Raw genomic sequence first — 20,487 nt, 5'->3', positions numbered from 1 at the left:
TGTCCTTGCTTATGGCGATATAGACAGATGGGGGAATTGAGTTTTTGTGGCACTGAACAATACTAAGTTTGCTTTGACCCAGTCAGAAAATTCAGAAACGAGAAACCTGCCCCGCATAGATGACGCGTTTGACAACGCTTCAGAAGTGTGTGGAATATTGTACAAGACAACACATTGTTTAACAATAAAGTCACTTATTAGTGTGTGCTGTGCCATATGCTGTCCTCCTCTGCTTTGCACATGGCCGTCATTTATCAAAGAATTATCGTGATAAAAATAAATAAATAAATAAATCAGAGGTATGCTTTCCCTGGGAAAATTGTAGTCCGCAGCTAAAGTTGCTTCATTAATGACATTGTTTAATTTCTCATCGATACACAAATCACTTTCATTGTTCTTAATTTATAAAACTCTCACAAAGCACACAGGAAATGAAGTGCCTCGGCTACTGGATGGTGTTCGCCAAAGTAGAAGCATCAACGTGGATTTTATGTAGCCACAGCTTGGAGCATCCTCTTACCAAAACAGCACGCTGTGTTTTGAACCAAACGTTTTCAGTAGTCTACCTTTGCACAACAAACTTCTTATTCATATCATGAATATTATGCAGCTTAATTATGGTATTATATTTTATTAATATTACTTACTATTTGATTCTATTAGTTGACCAATTAAGCTACTTGTATTTTTTAATCTTGCCTAATAAACAACTCCAATCAGGCAGACAAATGCTAATATACGTATGTAATCCTCGATTTCTATCATCATTTCTAACATATCTATGTGTACGCAGCAATAAAGGGTTATTTACTTGTTCATATATTCACCGCTCTCTTTCTCTTTGCACACAGAAGCTCTTTATGATGGAGCGTGAAAAACTGAAGGATATGGAGCTTCGCTTGAAGGCAGATCACGAGAAGACCGCAGCACGGACAGCGCTGTGTATACAGGAGGATCTCTTTGAGAGCCACAAGAAGGGCGAGGGTAAGAAGGTCTCCTTACCTGATGGCCACGCTGCCCTGCTGCTGGCCTCGCGCAAAGGTCTCCTGCAGCTGACTCATCTTATGCTGCAAGAGGGTCACTTCCCCGTGGACGAGGTGCTGGACCACACCTGCGGCACCACGGCCCTCCACCAGGCGGCCTCGCACGGCCAGGACGGCTGTGTGGCGGTGCTGCTGAGCGCTGGCGCCAACCCACAGCAGCGTGACACGTATGGCCAGACATCCCCTCACCTGGCCGCCATGTTTGGCCATAAAAGTACTTTCGAACTCCTGGCACACCAAGTGACGCAGGACCCTCCTTGCCGCGCGGGCACCACGGGCACACAGGTGAGAGAAAATTTTAAAGTGTTTCACAATATGTATTATAAATATAAGCGTAATCTATTAGACCCAATCGACCGACGTGACCCGGAAAGCGTCATAAGAAATCTTGTGAGATCCATAGGCCTGCAAGAGCTGCAGAAGGAGGCTCAGCGGGTGGCTGTGGATCTATCAAAGGGCGAGGCCCTTGAGGTAAAGGAGGCGGTGATGGCAGAAATAAGCATCATCATGAATAAGGTGTCAGCCGCTGATGCCACGTACCGCGGCGACCTGAGGCTGGCGGGCAGTTCTCAGGACGGGTCTAAGCTTTACGCCCCTGACGAATTTGATATAAACCTCGTGATTCACAAGGATGACGTAGGAATAACTGTTAGCGAGAGAGGGAAGGAGGAAGCCCCGCTGAAGGGCAGGTTACAGATTTGTGTGAAGACTGACAATCCCCACCTTGAGGGTAATAGATTTATGGCCAGTTTGTACGAGGAGGTGCACCGGTGCCTCGCTGGCCACACCCTGCAGGACAAAAGACTGAGCCTGGTGCCGCCGGGCCTGACCAGCACGCAAGTGGGCGTGGGACTCTCTCTGGCCTGGCAGGGGCGAGAGTATCCACTGTTGCTGGTCGGCGTGGACCTGGTGCCAGTGCTTGAGGTGCCATGGCTGGAGCAAGTTTGCAGACCGCTCCTCACTCCTGAGGACACCACCACCATGCAGCTCAGTAATGCTGCTGATGGAACATGGCGCTGCAGCTTTGCCTTGACAGAGGCTGAGGTGCTGGGGACGTTGACGCCCGCAGAGCGCCAGGTGCAGCTGATGGGAAAAGTACTTCTTTCCCGCCTCAAGCCCGAGCGCTGGATGCCTCGGCACAAAAAGAGCTTTTTCAAATGGTTCGCCACACAGGAGTGGAACATCGCGGTGCCAAGCGGGTTCTGTTTCAAGAACGCCCTCCTGCGGTGGCTGGAGCACAGGCGGTCGAGGGAGGTAGAGCTTGGGGCTGGCCAGGAGGGGGACCCCGCCAGATGGGTGGTGGAGGTGTTCAGATTGATGTGTGCGAACCCAGAAGAGACACGAGAGAACCTGACAACTCAAAACAGCTCCGCCTACTTTGGAGGAGACTGTGAGGGGCGGAAGCCTGGGGACGGGGCGCCCATCATCGTGCAGTGCCTGGAGGAGGACCTCTGCCAAGACAACCAGGCGGCGGCGACGAAAGTATTAGATGCAGAAGATGCAGACCATTGTAATCATTAGCTGTGAGCTGCGCCACGCGTTGGAAGACCTCCTACCCGCCCCCCACACACAAACACACACAGGAACGCCAGTGCTTGGTGCTCGATTTTCATATTCAGAAGTTTATATAGCCAATTAGTTGTGGAGTCGATATAAAGAAGAATATATATTTTCATGTCGCGAGCCTAGTGAGAGAAGATACTCTGTTAATAGGGTCTCTCATCTGTGTGCACTTGTTGGCCCCTGTAATACCGCAGGTTGAGTAATGTGATGGTGCAAGCTGAGGTAATGCCACCTTTGGCCAGTAAGTACAGCAGGGCAAGATAATAGTCAACTTGCATGTTGTATGGTGAAACAGGCTCTACATGGATTCATGGATGATAGGCCTAGAAGTGTTTGATATTCATTTGCAAACGGCAGTGCCATTAGGACATGAAATATTTAGTACAGGTTTATTAAGACAATGTCTGGTCTGGGTGTAAATAAAGCACTTCGGCTTGACAAGATGATGACAAATAAGTTATCAAATCAAGATGGAATGTCACATTTGTAGCACCAAGTACCAAATGCAGATGGTAATTGGTTAAAACAAACTGTTAAGGAAAGGACTTGTGCTATTGATAGGCAGAGATTGTCTGAACAAACTTATAACAGGCCAGCATGTCTTAATTATAAGATGGTGACAATGCAAGGAAAATTACACAAGTATTTATCTGTTCTCCTTAAACAACACTCACGTGCCGTAAGTGTGTTCAAGTGTGCAAATCATCAGCTGCCATTGTAAGTGGTAGTGAAGGAATGCAAGTGTACAAAAGTGAATCTGTTCTTTAGGTGATCTTAATGGTGCAGATGAAACTCACTCTTCATTCAAATTGACTTTTTTTTTTTTTTAACAAATAGCTGAAAAAAATGTCAAGAAATATTGCTTCACTAATGTAAATGCAACAAAAATAGGGGAATTCCTTGGAGCGAGAAACGTGACTGTCTTATTAAGTAGTGTTAAGTTCATCCAAGATATAACTTGTTATTTTTAAAAAAACTTATAAGAAGTAATTGTTAGCAGGTAAGTCACGTCTATATTTGGTGTGTACAGTATAACAATTTGTACTCTCATACCCCGCCTGAGGTCGCTTTCAAACCTTTCAAGCACACTTCTCATATTTGCAAACTTATACATGTAAATTAACGATTGCCTTGTATTTTTTTCATGAACACAAAACTATTCCTCTCTGTATTATGGAAAGTGATGTGTCAGTAAATCAAACACAAAAACTCATGTCTTTATTTCAAGCCTTATGAATCATTTTGTTACTTATATTTATATATATATATATATAGAGAGAGAGAGAGAGAGAGAGAGAGAGAGAGAGAGAGAGAGAGAGAGAGAGAGAGGGCAATCTCACAGTACAGTGTCATGTTGAATCCAGTGTGTACCAATGAGTTCTCCGTCATTAAATGAGGCACCCTCGTCCCCGTGTGTTTTATTGGCACACATATCAACATATCAACGACTTGCCACAGCCTCCAATCTGCCAGAATCACCACTTCACTCTGGTTCTCCACGCTGCCAACACTCCAAGCAGCTTCATGGACTGGGCAGGTTACAAGCATCATCACTCCGTCAACTCCACAACAACACAGGTGACTACTAGTAGTCAGCACAGAACCACTGGTGGGTGGGTCGCCATCACTGGTCACACACACTGCCACCAAAACACTCTTACAATAAGTGGTGGCAAGCATCTTTCATACAAGTGGTCACACAAACACAACCGCTGCAGTAATATTATCATTGTCTTATTCCTGTTATGGTCATTATAAGTATTACCATTAATACTATTACCATTATTGATTTTATTATTATTATCAATATTATTATCATTATTATTATTATTATTATTATTATTATTATTATTACATTTATTATTATTACCATTGCATCATCATCATCATCATCATTGTTGTCATAGGTTGCGGAAAACAGGCGGGAGAAGAAGGCTGCAGACAGGTTAGGCTTCCAAAGCAAAGCGAAACAAAACAACAATGAGGCAGCAAAATAATAAAAAGAAATAGTAATAATGAAAGAATAAAAGAAAAAGAACCTGAAGTATAGCGAGGAAGTGGAACAAGTCAGGAGGGAAGAGAAGTGGAGGGTCGAGGCACAGCTGACGAGGTGGAGGCAGGCGTCACGGCGCTCCTGAGGCACAGCAAAGGAAAGTGTACATAGAGGCAGTGGAACGGGAGGGGGGGAGGGGCAGGGAAAGGCTGGGAGGGTACCATGCTATGTTAATGTATGCTGGTAAACGAGAGTACTGTAACTGTTGTTGTTGTTGTTGTTGTTGTTGTTGTTGTTGTTGTTGTTGTTGCTGTTGTTGGTGTGAGGGTCATTATTATTGTCATTATTACCAGTGTTATTATTGTGGTTGTTGTGGTTGTGGTGGTAGGTCTTAATGAAGTGCATTGTAATGTTCCAGCCTCCCCATTACCTGCTCATGAACAACCATCTCCATTGTCTTTTCTTTCATCCAAGTATTTCCTGACAAATGCAATATTTCCAAGATGGCACCTCCTGCTGCCCTCAACACCTGCTTTATCTCATCTTTCAGTGATAAATTGCACTCTGTTATCACACCGAAAGGCGGGTTCACACTTGCCAATTCGCTGCTGAATTGCCAGCCGCCGCAAGCCGCGATAGCCCGCCGGTGGAAATGTTGGTGCCTGGCGGCTGAATTGCCAGCCGCGCCAACAACACCGACAGGTTGGGCTTGTCCAGCCGCGCGCTGCTCTGTTTACCTCAGGTCCTCGGGGGAGTTGTGCATGGTGTGGCGTCCTGAGGCACAAAAGTTGATGTTGGAGCTAATGACGAACCAACAACGTCATCACTGGGACCCAAGACTCTCTCTCTCTCTCTCTCTCTCTCTCTCTCTCTCTCTCTCTCTCTCTCTCTCTCTCTAAAAGAGTAGTATCGCTGCAGAAGGGGCCAAGTTGTCAGTAGTTACCGATCGGTGTTCCTAAGCTGTTGTTAGATAACGCAGCGTCAGTGTGAGGCGTTCACCAGGAGTCACTGCATCCCTCACGTGGGCATCCTCCTTCTTGATAGGCGAGTCACAAGCCGCAGGAGACCACGGTACTGCTCCTTGTTGAGGCCTATCCACTGCCTCATGGTGGCTGGGTCTTGCAGGCTCGGCTCAGGCAAAAGAGCGTGGCAGACGCGCCTTCCTTCTCTTCTATTCAGCCAGGGACGTGTGTACAGGCGCCTCCTGTTCCGTTATATCTTCCACTACGCCAAAAGAAATACAATTATCACCGACATTGTTGCTGGAGGAAGAGATCTTGCTGAGTTGGCAAGTTTTTGCCTGCCTTCTTTACTGCCGTGGCTGGCAGTAATCTTTCGGCTGAACACATCCAGCCTCTTGAGGTCGTCATTCTTCACAACAATCAAACATTCGCTTTTACCTTCATTCGCCTTCACCTGATTATAATTTGTTCCTTTTGCACACACCTTCCTTACTTCTGCTCAGCTTGGTCTCTGTATTTCTCACGTCAATCATCGACCAAGAAAACTGAGAGTATCATGTCCTGGTTCAATACTTTCTTCCTTCTCTCACCACGTTAACCAGTATTCTCAGTCATTCACCACTGTTCTGTTCACCTCCCCAATGCAAGAGTTAACCAGTATTCTCAGTCATTCACCACTATTCTGTCCACCTCCCCAATGCAAGAGTTAACCAGTATTCTCAGTCATTCTTCCCTTTCTCTGGTAAACTCTGGAACTCCCAGCCTGCTTCTGTATTTCCTCCTTCCTGTGACTTGAACTCTTTCAGGAGGGAGGCTTCAACACACTTATCCTTCAATTTTTGACTACCGCTTCTGTCTCTATTCTTAAGTGGGCATTTTTTGTTGATTTATTGTTTTTATTTAATATTGTTGCCCTTGGCCGGTGCACAGATCAAGGAAGCTCCACCCGTGGCCTGTCACCTCCAGCCTTGCTCCACGAGGCGCCGCGCCACCCGCCGCCTACCTCACCAACTCTTGACAGCTGGTGCCAGTGCTGATGAAGCGTTGCCTCACCAGCACGGAAAGCAGTGAACAGGTTACTTTTCCAAGGTGTGTCATTAATGAAGTCCATGCATCAGTGTATGTAGGTGGAAAGCTGACAGGTGACAGCATGGCCCACTAACAGACACAGACTGTGGAGTTCCACCTACTCTCAAAAGGCTGTGTTACCTGAAGCTACAGGTTTTCAAGGGAGCTTTTACGACTTGAGTGACAGGTTAACAACATTTCTACATTGTCGACAGGAGAAACGCCCTTGAGAACCCGCCGAGTCACCTCTCTGGCCTTTAAAAACAGTGGTGTTGAGAGGACAGTGTTCAACAAAGAGGTAGCACCACACGTGTAGCTTGCTTGGTGATTCACTTCACTCAGCACTTCCTCACACGCCTCCACACACCGGATACACAGCCGAGCCTTACACTACAAGCCAATGTACCTGCACGCCGGAATAACACAACGAAATTACATGCACGAATGCTTTGCACACCTCCACAGAACAGTTAGCATGCATATTCTGTTGACAATGGTTCACCTTTGTTACAGCTGCCGTCACATTCACCACAGCCTTTTTGCTTGTCTTTGTACAACAATCGCGGTTTTTTTACCTATTGATGATTCATTTACTTATTTCCTTCTCTCACAAGTACATTAGCAGTAATTAATGCCGTGATGGAACTCTGCAGCTCATCATTGCTCTATCCAACTTGACTCTTCCTTTTCACTTCGTTCTTTCAAGATAGAAGCTTAAAGTCGTGCCCTAAACCAGATACTGCAACCACATACTGCAACCACATACTGCAAACACATACTGCAAACACATACTGCAAACACATACTGCAAACACATACTGCAAACACATACTGCAACCACATACTGCAAACACATACTGCAAACACATACTGCAAACACATACTGCAAACACATACTGCAAACACATACTGCAACCACATACTGCAACCACATACTGCAAACACATACTGCAAACACATACTGCAAACACATACTGCAAATGCGTACTACAAATGCGTACTACAAAGGCATTAATGAAATCCCAGTCTAGAACTTTTGTATTCACTGATCAGTACTAGCAAACGCTGAAATGTTCTTAGCGATTATATATAGAAATGCTGTTAATTTTATCATAGTTCAGAAATAAAAGACGTGGTTCTCAAGTAGGCGAAGCATAATTTATTTTCATGTCGTAATTTCAAAGACAGACTTCTCGCTAGGAAACAAGGAAGAATGCTTTAACCCGGCGGTCTCTTTAACATTTCATTTATTCTTTGCCTAGAAGTTTATACATAACATGTACATAAGAAGTAAGTAGCAGAAGTAAATGGTCACCGACGCATAGGAAATTAGTAACAAAATGGTGTTACTGGAGACGGAAGCGTAGACATGAGTTACTATATATTACAAGAAAGAGAACTAGACGATTAAGACCAAAGAAAACATCACAGTACTTGTAAAAAATACACTGAATTTAATAATGCACAGTAAAATAGTAACAGGACAGTGATAGTGAAGATAGAAGAAAAGTGTTTGCCCTAGCGGTCTCTTGGCGTTGTTTACAAGAACCGTGATGGCGGACAGAAGGGTTCGGTGACCAGTGACACTCTTTCAATTTCCTCCACTCCCAGAACTCAGGTGAGGCAGGGACCGCCGCCCACCCTTGCGCCCCTCCCTCCTCTACCTCCACCCGCGCACACACGCACGCACACACCTGAAATAAGAGAGAAAAGCAGGTGTTTGTTAACCTCCCTCTGTGTGTTTGTGTGTGTGTTTGTCGTGTCAGTGTTCATTGCCTTTATTTCCTTCCTTATTCTGTGTCTGTATGTTTGTCTTCCTTCACTTCATTTACACTCAGCCTTCCTCTTCTTCCTCCTCCTCCTCTTCTTCCTCCTCCTCTTCTTCTTGTTCTTGTTCCACGTTACAAAATTCATTAAACAGGGAACCAACAAAACTGGAAAGCTAACAGTCTTTGAATCATTATCCGTGCAAGAAATGGCAGACAAAGCAAGATGTAGGGACACATTGTGCACCAGAGTGTCACATAAGTCCGCGCCACCACCACCGCTTCTCTCAGACGAAGTGACGCGGGTGTTACGGCTCCTGTGACGCGTCCACTGACAGAGTAACAAGATTGACACATTTTAAACATTAGAAGCGCTCTTAGTGACCCAAGGCTGTGGAGGCTGTGTCACTGGGAGAGGCACAGCAAGCCAAACCAACCTTACCTTAACTCTCTCTCTCTCTCTCTCTCTCTCTCTCTCTCTCTCTCTCTCTCTCTCTCTCTCTCTCTCTCTCTCTCTCTCTCTCTCTCATACATGCATAAACAAAACAGCTATAATGAGAGAGAGAGAGAGAGAGAGAGAGAGAGAGAGAGAGAGAGAGTGGTATCCTCGCCTGACCTGGTAACACTGCAAGGAAAATCCACATCTGGCAATGCAGACCTGCCAGACGCCAGCCAGCCGGGGACCCCACGTCGACACTAGTGCTCTAACCTGACCTAAGTTAACCTAACCTAACTAGACTGCATAGACTCAGCTTGCTGTTACACTTGCTGTTGTGCTGTTGTGTGTGAACGGTGACAGATTAACAACATTTCTGCATTACTGACAGGAGAAACACGCTTTTAAAAGACTGTAGTTGAAGTGACGCAGGTTTTCAAGGGTGTTTTTACAGTTGCAGTGACAGATTAACAATATTTCTGCATTACTGACAAGAGAAATGCTTTTAAAAGGCTGTAGTTGAAGTGACGCAGGTTTTCAAGGGTGTTTTTACAGTTGCAGTGATATATTAACAACATTTCTGCATTACTGACAGGAGAAACACTCTTTTAAAAGGCTGTAGTTGAAGTGATGCAGGTTTTCAAGGGTGTTTTTAAGGTTCCAGTGACAGAATAACTACATTTCTGCATTACTGACAGGAGAAACACTTTTTTAAAAGGCTGTAGTTGAAGTGACATTGGTTTTCAAGGGTGTTTTTACAGTTCCAGTGATATATTAACAACATTTCTGCATTACTGACAGGAGAAACACTCTTAAAAGGCTGTAGTTGAAGTGATGAGGGTTTTTCAAGGGTGTTTTTACAGTTGCAGTGACAGATTAACAATATTTCTGCATTACTGACAGGAGAAACACTCTTAAAAGGCTGTAGTTGAAGTGACGAGGGTTTTTCAAGGGTGTTTTTACAGTTGCAGTGATAGATTAACAATATTTCTGTATTACTGACAGGAGAAACACTCTTTTACAAGGCAGTAGTTGAAGTGACGCGGGTTTTCAAGGGTGTTTTTACAGTTGCAGTGACATATTAACAATATTTCTGCATTACTGACAGGAGAAACACTCTTTTAAAAGGCTGTAGTTGAAGTGACGCAGGTTTTCAAGGGTGTTTTTACAGTTGCAGTGACATATTAACAATATTTCTGCATTACTGACAGGAGAAACACTCTTTTAAAAGGTTGTAGTTGAAGTGACGCAGGTTTTCAAGGGTGTTTTTACAGTTGCAGTGACAGATTAACAACATTTCTGCATTACTGACAGGAGAAACGCTTTTAAAAGTCTGTAGTTGAAGTGACAAGGGTTTTCAAGGGTGTTTTTACAGTTGCAGTGACAGATTAACAACATTTCTGCATTACTGACAGGAGAAACACTCTTTTAAAAGGCTGTAGTTGAAGTGACAAGGGTTTTCAAGGGTGTTTTTACAGTTGCAGTGACAGATTAACAACATATCTGCATTACTGACAGGAGAAACACTCTTTTAAAAGGCTGTAGTTGAGGTGACAAGGGTTTTCAAGGGTGTTTTTACAGTTACAGTGACAGATTAACAACATTTCTGCATTACTGACAGGAGAAACATTCTTTTAAAAGGCTGTAGTTGAAGTGACAAGGGTTTTCAAGGGTGTTTTTACAGTTGCAGTGACAGATTAACAACATATCTGCATTACTGACAGGAGAAACACTCTTTTAAAAGGCTGTAGTTGAAGTGACAAGGGTTTTCAAGGGTGTTTTTACAGTTACAGTGACAGATTAACAACATTTCTGCATTACTGACAGGAGAAACATTCTTTTAAAAGGCTGTAGTTGAAGTGACAAGGGTTTTCAAGGGTGTTTTTACAGTTCCAGTGACAGATTAACAACATTTCTGCATTACTGACAGGAGAAACACTCTTTTAAAAGGCTGTAGTCGAAGTGACGCAGGTTTTCAAGGGTGTTTTTACAGTTACAGTGACAGATTAACAACATTTCTGCATTACTGACAGGAGAAACACTCTTTTAAAAGGCTGTAGTTGAAGTGACGCAGGTTTTCAAGGGTGTTTTTACAGTTCCAGTGACAGATTAACAACATTTCTGCATTACTGACAGGAGAAACACTCTTTTAAAAGGCTGTAGTTGAAGTGACAAGGGTTTTCAAGGGTGTTTTTACAGTTGCAGTGACAGATTAACAACATTTCTGCATTACTGACAGGAGAAACACTCTTGAGAACCAGGTTAACCTTGCCTTTGGCCTGGCATAACAGTTGTGGTGAGAGAGCACAGGGCCCCTGGTGAATGACTGAGAATACTGGTTAACAGGTATAAGATAGCTAGAGATGCAACACTGCGATGGTGACACTGAGAGAGAGAGAGAGAAAGAGAGAAACTTAGTAATAAGATGAATCCTTGCTGTTACTATCATTACTACTACTACTACTATTACTACTACTACTACTACTACTACTACTACTACTACTACTACTACTACTACTACTACTACTACTACTACTACTATGTAAAGTGTTAATGTTAATAATCTTTTGTGTCTTACAGATATTCAACAAGAAAGGGAAAAGAAGAGAGAGAGAGAGAGAGCAAGAGGCACACAGACAGACAGGCAGTGAGAGAGAGAGCGAGAGACAGACAGACAGAGAGAGAGAGAGAGAGAGAGAGCAAAATGGAGGGTGATCTGTGCCCCCTCTCTCTGTCACAGCCAGCAGCCACAGACCTGCCTGATATTGCTCAGTTTTTATCTATTTATATGTCTGAGGAAGAGACACTAGCTCTGCAGGTTTGTATACTACTACTACTACTACTATTACTACTGCCTCTTGACTGACACATTCAAGGAGGGGTCTGGTGGAGGTCTTCAAGTGGCACAGGGGACATGACAAGAGTGACTAAGAGGGGGTCTGGTGGGGGTCTTCAAGTGGCACAGGGGACATGACAAGGGTGACTAAGAGGGGGTCTGGTGGGGGTCTTCAAGTGGCACAGGGGACATGACAAGGGTGACTAAGAGGGGGTCTGGTGGGGGTCTTCAAGTGGCACAGGGGACATGACAAGAGTGACTAGGAGTGGGTCTGGTCACTCAGCAAGGAGTTAGGACTGAAAAGCAAGGCCTCCACTTTGCGTGACTTTGTGATGCAGAATAATAGTGTACAGCAATTAATGTATTTGTTGTGCCTCTAAAATATGTCACACAGATTATGTCACTTCATCCCACTCAGTATTTCAACAAGCTTGACATGACGTAACATAACCTAACCTAACCTTACCTAGCATAACCTAACCTAACCTAACCTAACCTAACCTAACCTAACCTAACCTAACCTAACCTAACCTAACCTAACCTAACCTAACTTAACCTAACCTAACCTAACCTAACCTAACCTAACTTAACCTAACCTAACCTAACCTAACGTAAGCTAACCTAACCTAACCTAACCTAACCTAACCTAACTTAACCTAACCTAACCTAACCTAACCTAACCTAACCTAACCTAACCTAACCTAACCTAACCTAACCTAACCTAACCTAACCTAACTTAAGCTAACCTAACCTAACCTAACCTAACCTAACCTAACTTAACCTAACTTAACCTAACCTAACGTAAGCTAACCTAACCTAACCTAACCTAACGTAAGCTAACCTAACCTAACCTAACCTAACCTAACCTAACGTAAGCTAACCTAACCTAACCTAACCTAACCTAACGTAAGCTAACCTAAGCTGTTTTTTTCACACAGGAGGGACGAGTGAGTAGTGTGATGAGCCACAGTGTATTCACAGCCACAGAGCAGCCCACACAGCACACAGAATTGACACCACAGCCAGCACTACCACCACCGCCACCGCCGCCACCACAACAGCAGCAGCAGCAACAACAACAACAACAACAACAACAACAACAACAACAACAACGGGATCATGATTTCAGTGTCATGTCTCTGGTCTCTCACAGCCCCAATGCAGGTAAACAGTAGTAGTAGTAGTAGTAGTAGTAGTAGTAGTAGTAGTGGTAGTAGTAGTAGTGGTGGTGGTGGTGGTGGTGGTAGTAGTAGTAGTAGTAGTAGTAGTAGTAGTAGTAGTAGTAGTAGTGGTGGTGGTGGTGGTGATGGTAGTAGTAGTAGTAGTAGTAGTAGTAGTAGTAGTACATGAGAACATAATAAATAATGGAAGCTGCAAGAAGCGAGCAGGCTTACACGTGACAGTCCCTGTATGAAACACTCCTCCCTATTTCCATCTGCTATCCCCATCCATAAACTTGTCTAATCTTCTCTTAAAGCTCTCTAGTGTCCTAGCACTAACTACATGATTACTGAGTCCGTTCCACTCATCTACCACTCTATTTGAGAACCAATTCTTTCCTATCTCCTTCCTAAACCTAAATTTTTCAAGCTTGAACCTGTTATCTCTTGTCCTACCCTGGTTGCTGATTCTAAGAATTTTGCTTACATCTCCCTTGTTATAACCCTTATACCACTTAAAGACTTCTTTCAGGTCCCCTCTTAACCTACGTCTCTCAAAAGAATGTAAATTTAACAGCTTCAACCTCGCCTCGTAAGGAACACTCCTCATCCCCTGTATCCTTTTAGTCATTCTCCTCTGTACTGATTCTAATAGACCTATATCTTTCCTGTAATGTGGGGACCAGAACTGCACCGCGTAGTGTAGATGAGGTCTGACCAGCGCCAAGTATAACTTTAATATTACTTCCGGCCTTCTACTTTTAACACTCCTAAAAATGAATCCTAGTACCCTATTTGCCCTGTTTCTGGCTTCTATGCATTGTTTCCCTAGACGGAGTTAGGTTAGGTTAGGTTAGGTTAGGATAGGTTAGGTTAGGTTAGGTTAAGTTAGGTTAGGTTAGGTTAGGTTAGGTTAAGTTAGGTTAGGTTAGGTTAGGTTATGTTATGTTAGGTAAGGTTAGGTTAAGTTAGGTTAGGTTAGGTTAGGTTAAGTTAGGTTAGGTTAGGTTATGTTATGTTAGGTAAGGTTAGGTTAAGTTAGGTTAGGTTATGTTATGCTAGGTAAGGTTAGGTTAGGTTAGGTTAGGTTAAGTTAGGTTAGGTTAGGTTATGTTATGTTAGGTAAGGTTAGGTTAAGTTAGGTTAGGTTATGTTATGCTAGGTAAGGTTAGGTTAGGTTATGTTACGTCATGTCAAGCTTGTTGAAATACACTGACTGGGATGAAAGTGACATAATCTGTGTGACATAACCTAACCTAACCTAACCTAATCCTAATACACTATTTGCCTTGTTTCTGGCTTCTATGCATTGTTTCCCTAGACGGAGTTCAGAGCTAACTACAACCTGGCATATCCTGCATGTTTTCCTGGGTGAAGACAGTTAAAAAATAATCATTCAGAAGTTTACTTATCTCCTCCCCAGAACTAACCAGCTCCCCATCTGCTGCCTTTAATGGACCTACAGTATCCTTATTCTTCGTCCTGTATACCTGATAAAATCCCTTGGGGTCTGTCTTTGCCTGGCTGGCTACCTTTAATTCATAATTGCCCTTTGCTTTCCTCGTTAACCTCCTCACTGTTTTAACTAATTCATTGTATTGTAACTTTAACATTTCTTCACCTGCCCTCAATCTCATACTTCTCTTACACCCTATACGCTAAAATCCCTCTCATCCGGCATTCCAGTATCCGGCAGCCTCAAGCATCCGGCACAATTTTCCCCGAGCCTTAAAATCAATAAAAAATCAATGCGTACTCATAAAATTGATAAAAATTCCCACGCGAGGCATACATTGTCCCCTCGCCACCAGAGCTCACTGCTTGGCGCCACCCGCGGCCCACTGCACCGCGTTCACCCAGTGACTCGGCCCCGCGTGTGCACTGTTTATCGCCTGACGCCTTCACCGTGCCTAAAGTTGTAGAAGAGAGGAAGCGTGTTGTGCTTACACTGAAGCAGCCAATCAGATCAGCTGGTCTTTGATGTGGTAAGATGTGTGAGTGTAGGCTGGTGATCGTGGACACAATTTCACTTCTATTCAAGTATCCGGCATGTCGGCGGTCCCGTTGATGCCGGATAAGAGGGATTTTACCGCATAATGCTTTAACCTAGCAGTCGTCCATTTAGGGTCTTTTTTGTGTGATCTTATTGTCCTATACGGGATATTTCCTGACTGGCCCGTGTGAAATTTATCTACGAAATATTTATACAATTCATCTACATTTACCTCACCCAATCCCCTCATCTTGACCTCTACCGTCCTCTCCACTCCCTCGTCTACTCGCCTCGACCTCACCTCTCTCATTCCAACACATTCACACCTGTCTCCCCCTTCCTCTCTCCTCCGCCCCTTATTGACACATCTTGCCTCCTGTTGTCCTGCACCCTCGCGCCTCACCTCGCGTCTCACCCTGCCTTATCTCTCTGAACTCCGTCCCTGACCTGACCTGACCCTGCATCCCTTGCCAGTCCAGTCCTTGGAGGTACCTTTTTAATTCCTCAACGTGTGTTTTCCTAAAGTCAGGTATTTTACTAGTCTTTTTGCTTCTAACAGTTTATTATTCCCATTCTAAATTGTACCTAATTTCCCTATGGTCGTTGTTACCTCCAACTGCTGCCCTCCGACCTCTACCTGCGTGACTCTAGTAGTAGTGGTGGTGGTGATGGTGGTGGTAGTAGCAGTAGTAGTAGTAGTAGTGGTGGTGGTGGTGAGAGAGAGAGAGAGAGAGAGAGAGAGAGAGAGATTGGTTTTCAGAGTAGTGGGTAAGTGGATTGGGCTAGAATGCGTCTGAAATGGGCTGGATTGGGCTAGAGTGGGCTGGATTGGGCTGGAATGGACTGGATTGGGCTGGAATTGACTAGATTGGGCTAGAATGGACTGTATTGGGCTGGAATGGACTGGATTGGGCTGGAATTGACTAGATTGGGCTAGAATGGACTGTATTGGGCTGGATTGGGCTGGAATTGACTAGATTGGGCTAGAATGGACTGTATTGGGCTGGAATGGACTGGATTGGGATGGAATTGACTAGATTGGGCTAGAATGGACTGTATTGGGCTGGAATGGACTGGATTGGGATGGAATTGACTAGATTGGGCTAGAATGGACTGTATTGGGCTGGAATGGGCTAGAATGACCTGGATTGGGCTAGAATGGGCTGGATTGGGCCGGAATTGATTGGATTGGGCTGAAATGGATGGGAATGGTCTGGATTGGGCTGGAATGAGTTGGAGTAAGCTGGAATAGGCTGGGTTGGGCTGGAGTAGGCTGGGATGGGCTGGATTGGGCTGGAATAGGCTGGGTTGGGCTGGAATAGGCTGGGTTGGGCTGGATTGGGCTACAATGAGGTAAATAATGGGACTTTGTCAAGATTGAAAAAAAAACATGATTTTTCTTAAAATATTAAAAAAATGATAATTTATTTGATTTAAATTAGGTTTTTTGTATTAAAGTTATTGTTGCTTTTTATTTTATTTATTTTTATTTATTTATTTTTTTTTTTTTTTCTTTAGTAAGCTTGTGTGAGTGATGAGGCCATGCTGTTGTTGTTGTTGTTGTTGTTGTTGTTGTTGTTGTTGTGAAGCATTTCAACATTTTAACTGTAAGAGAATGGCAACACTGCACCGGTGCCACAGAACCACTACAAGGCCGATACACAGAACCAGTACTTTCAACACCCTTCATAGATTCCCACATCGCATCCTCCTCCTGTACGTGTGCGTGTGTGTGTTGTGAAATTTAGCAGTGCGTCGACTCAGAGGAGGTGGATAAAAGGTACTGACAGAAGGCTAACTACTCCAGTGAATCTTAAGCAGTGCATGGGGGAGGATGTGTGCGCTTCACCTCCTTCCCTCAGAGATTTGAGAGAAAAGACAGACACTTTTAACGAAGCAAGAAATAAGAAAGTGAAGCTTGAGATTCTGCTGCAGGGTCTCAAGCTTCCTTACCCTGCTGTGAAAGTCCCCAGTAATTCCTTCTCTTGGCGGGTAACAGTGAAAACTTGAAGGTACGTCGCTGTGCTGAATGCGTATTTGTCACAGCTTCTTTGCCGTGGGTCTAGCACAGCACCTGACAGCAGCTAGGGCATGAAGGATGTGAGCCACCTTTGTTCCACACCTGCAGCAGCCCAGTGAGGACCTGCGCTGCGGCTATGTACGTCCACAATGCTCAGCGGGACTGTCGGGGAATGGGTTTTTCAATTTTATCAGTTAGTTTTTCCCGGTTTCTCTCGTCACTTCGCTGAAACAAACTGGTTGACGGTCAGTGGTCAGGGAGGTGTGGGGGAAGGCTAGGCAGGTGTGTGCATGTGGATGGCAGGTGGAAGCAGCAGGTGTGTCTTGCTTCCTTGCTGCACCGCCTAACTCTCACAGCTTCTCTCATTTCAGAGCCACAAGTCTTCAAGACCTACCCAATGGCTGCGTCCCTGGCCCCCCCCGGCACCGTTCCGCCCCCCACCCCACGGCCCACACCCACCACGCCGCCAGTGCCGCCTCAGCCCCCACAGACGACACCCACAGCGCCCCCGCAGAAGGCAGAGGGCCGGCGACACGTCTGCGAATCCTGCGGAAAGTCGTTCTCGCGGTCGGACAAGCTGACGCTGCACAGACGCACACACACCGGAGAGAAGCCCTACACATGTTCCTCTTGCGGGAAACGATTCGCCAGGTCAGACCACCTCAAGATCCACGCCCTTAAGCATCGACTGAGCCCTGAGGCGCGGCGGGCAATGCTTGCAAACGCTCGGGGAAAAACTAAAGCCCCTTCAACGCAGCAGCAGCAGCAGCAACAGCAGCAGCAGGAGGTCACAGCGACACCACAGACAACCCAGACTGTCTGCGTGGATGTCGGCACACAGGTGGACGGCGGCATGAACGAAGAGGAAGAGGAGGAGGAGGAGGAGGAAGACTCGGGTTTACGGCAGGAGTGCGGAGTGTGCAGAAAAGTGTTTGGCTCCATCTACAAGCTCTCCAGGCACTTGCGAACCCACACGGGCGAGCGACCCTTTGTCTGCTTCTGCGGCGAGCGTTTCAGCCGTTCGGACGTCCTGCGCACACACCAGAGGAACAAGCACACACCGAGCACTCACCAGGCAGCCGGCACAGCCACCGACACCCCCATTGAGGCCCCAAAACCGAAGAAAGTGATGAAGACTGATACAATATTTACCTGTCAGTACTGTGCTAAGGAGTTTAAGGCAGGATATAAACTGACAGTCCATCTTAGATACCATACAGGGGAGAAACCTTTTACATGCGACTTCTGTGGGAAAGCGTTCGCCAGAAGAGATCACATGAAAAAACACAGGAAGATACATACTAAATAGACAGAGAGAGAGAGAGAGAGAGAGAGAAATATATATAGGCTGGCTGACTGACTGACTGACTGACTGACTGACTAACTGGCTGACTGGCTGACTGACTGGCTGACTGACTGACTGACTGACTGACTAACTGGCTGACTGGCTGACTGACTGACTGACTGACTGACTGACTGACTGACTGACTGACTGGCTGACTGACTGACTGACTGACTGATTGGCTGACCTAAGTGTGTGTGTGTGTGTGTGTTTGTTTGTCTGTGTGTTTGGACTAAATTGATAAAGGTTGTGATTATTATTATTATTATTATTATTATTATTATTATTATTATTATTATTATTATTATTATTATTGTTGTTTTGTTATTGATTTTCTCTCTCTCTCTCTCTCTCTCTCTCTCTCTCTCTCTCTCTCTCTCTCTCTCTCTCTCTCTCTCTCTCTCTCTCAAATATCTGTGTATATATTATTATTATTATTATTATTATTATTATTATTATTATTATTATTATTATTATTATTATTATTGTTATTATTATTTTTTTTTTTTCTCTGTGTGTGTGTGTGTGTGCGTGTGTGCGTGTGTGCGTGCGTGCGTGCGTGCGTGCGTGCGTGCGTGCGCATTTTTAAAGCAATACTAGTCTGTTAAAATTAATATTATCTAGTCAGTGTGTGTGTGTGTGTGTGTGTGTGTGTGTGTGTGTGTGTGTGTGTGTGTACCATAGCACATAGTTTAGCATAAAGTTAACAAACAAACAAACGAACAAAAAAATAATAATGACATTTTTAAAAGACTTGAAAAGACAAACAAAATAATGATAATAATGATAATAGTAATTATTATTATTATTATTATTATTATTATTATTATTATTATTATTATTATTATTATTATTATTATTAAGATTGTGTGTGTGTGTGTGTGTGTGTGTGTACATAGAACTTTAGTTGTATAGAAAGTTTTTATGGAATATTATTATTATTATTATTATTATTATTATTATTATTATTATTATTATTATTATTATTATTATTATTATTATCATCATTGTTATTAATAATTTTGCTGTTCAAATAATAATAATAATAATAATAATAATAATAATTTCAAGTCAGTTAAGTTTCTGCAGAGGCTGGGATGCACCGGGAGAGGCTGGGATAGACTGGGGGTTACTGGGAGAGGCTGGGATGCACCGGGAGAGGCTGGGATAGACTGGGGGTTACTGGGAGAGGCTGGGATGCACCGGGAGAGGCTGGGTTGGACTGGGGGTTACTGGGAGAGGCTGGGATGCACCGGGAGAGGCTGGGTTGGACTGGGGGTTACTGGGGGAGGCTGGGATGCACCGGGAGAGGCTGGGATGCACCGGGAGAGGCTGGGATGGACTGGGGGTTACTGGGAGAGGCTGGGATGCACCGGGAGAGGCTGGGATGGACTGGGGGTTACTGGGAGAGGCTGGGATGGACTGGGGGTTACTGGGGGAGGCTGGGATGCACTGTAGATGCAATAGAAAGATAAGGACCTTTGCAGAAACATTTTTTAAACACCCTGTAGTTTTTGAGAGTGGTTCTTTTAGCAGTGATAATAATAATAATAATAATAATAATAATAATAATAATAATGTTTATGCTAAAGGAATGACACCTTATTTAGTTGTTCATTAAGGATAGACTGAGTTAGCAAGAAAAAATATTAGGATAGTTTAATTAACTGTAAGAGCCCCGTGTGGTCTGTGGTGGTGGTGGTGGTGGTGGTGGTGGCGGCGGTGGTGGTGACGATGATTGTGATGTACTATTGATTAAAAAAAAAATAATAAATGAATATGCATTTTGTAAATAATGTTTTTATTTTGAATTAGACATGTTGTTGTTGTTGTTGTTGTTAGCTGGGAGAGGCTGGCATGGACTGGGAGAAGCTGGGATGCACTGGGAGAGGCTGGGATGAACTGGGAGAGGCTGGGATGAACTGGGAGAGGCTGGGATGAACTGGGAGAGGCTGGGATGAACTGGGAGAGGCTGGGATGAACTGGGAGAGGCTGGGATGAACTGGGAGAGGCTGGGATGCACTGGGAGAGGCTGGGATGCACTGGGAGAGGCTGGGATGCACTGGGAGAGGCTGGGGTGAACTGGGAGAGCCTGGGGTGAACTGGGAGAGGCTGGGGTGAACTGGGAGAGGCTGGGGTGAACTGGGAGAGGCTGGGGTGAACTGGGAGAGGCTGGGATGAACTGGAAGAGGCTGGGGTGAACTGGGAGAGGCTGGGGTGAACTGGGAGAGGCTGGGGTGAACTGGGAGAGGCTGGGGTGAACTGGGAGAGGCTGGGGTGAACTGGGAGAGGCTGGGATGAACTGG

The 20,487-nt window shown here is 44.7% G+C and overlaps 2 protein-coding genes across 10 annotated transcripts in view; both read left to right on the top strand.

Annotated features, from left to right (window-relative positions):
- Positions 1-3,815, top strand: part of LOC135095293 (serine/threonine-protein phosphatase 6 regulatory ankyrin repeat subunit B-like) — a 55,510-nt gene extending 51,695 nt beyond the window's left edge. For all 8 annotated transcript variants that reach the window (XM_063996051.1, XM_063996050.1, XM_063996052.1 and 5 more), the window contains one exon: positions 852-3,815. In XM_063996051.1, coding sequence (XP_063852121.1) covers positions 852-2,564 — 1,713 coding nt within the window. In that variant the 3' untranslated portion in view covers positions 2,565-3,815. The remainder of the gene's footprint in view (positions 1-851) is intronic.
- A 4,286-nt stretch (positions 3,816-8,101) lies between these two features.
- LOC135095272 (transcriptional repressor RHIT-like) lies at positions 8,102-18,862 on the top strand. 2 transcript variants are annotated; one of them, XM_063996039.1, is made up of 4 exons: positions 8,102-8,344; positions 11,411-11,648; positions 12,605-12,830; positions 17,211-18,862. In XM_063996039.1, exons 2-4 carry the CDS (start codon positions 11,535-11,537, stop codon positions 18,146-18,148), a joined length of 1,278 nt encoding a protein of 425 aa, XP_063852109.1. In that variant the 5' UTR covers positions 8,102-8,344; positions 11,411-11,534; the 3' UTR covers positions 18,149-18,862. The 2 variants fall into 2 exon arrangements, with proteins under 2 accessions (XP_063852109.1, XP_063852108.1); XM_063996038.1 differs by having other exon boundaries at positions 8,144-8,246.
- Positions 18,863-20,487: the final 1,625 nt, after the last annotated feature.

Source organism: Scylla paramamosain, chromosome 48, assembly GCF_035594125.1.
Source record: "Scylla paramamosain isolate STU-SP2022 chromosome 48, ASM3559412v1, whole genome shotgun sequence".
Lineage (NCBI taxonomy): Eukaryota > Metazoa > Arthropoda > Malacostraca > Decapoda > Portunidae > Scylla > Scylla paramamosain.
This window is presented reverse-complemented; position numbering and strand designations above follow the sequence as displayed.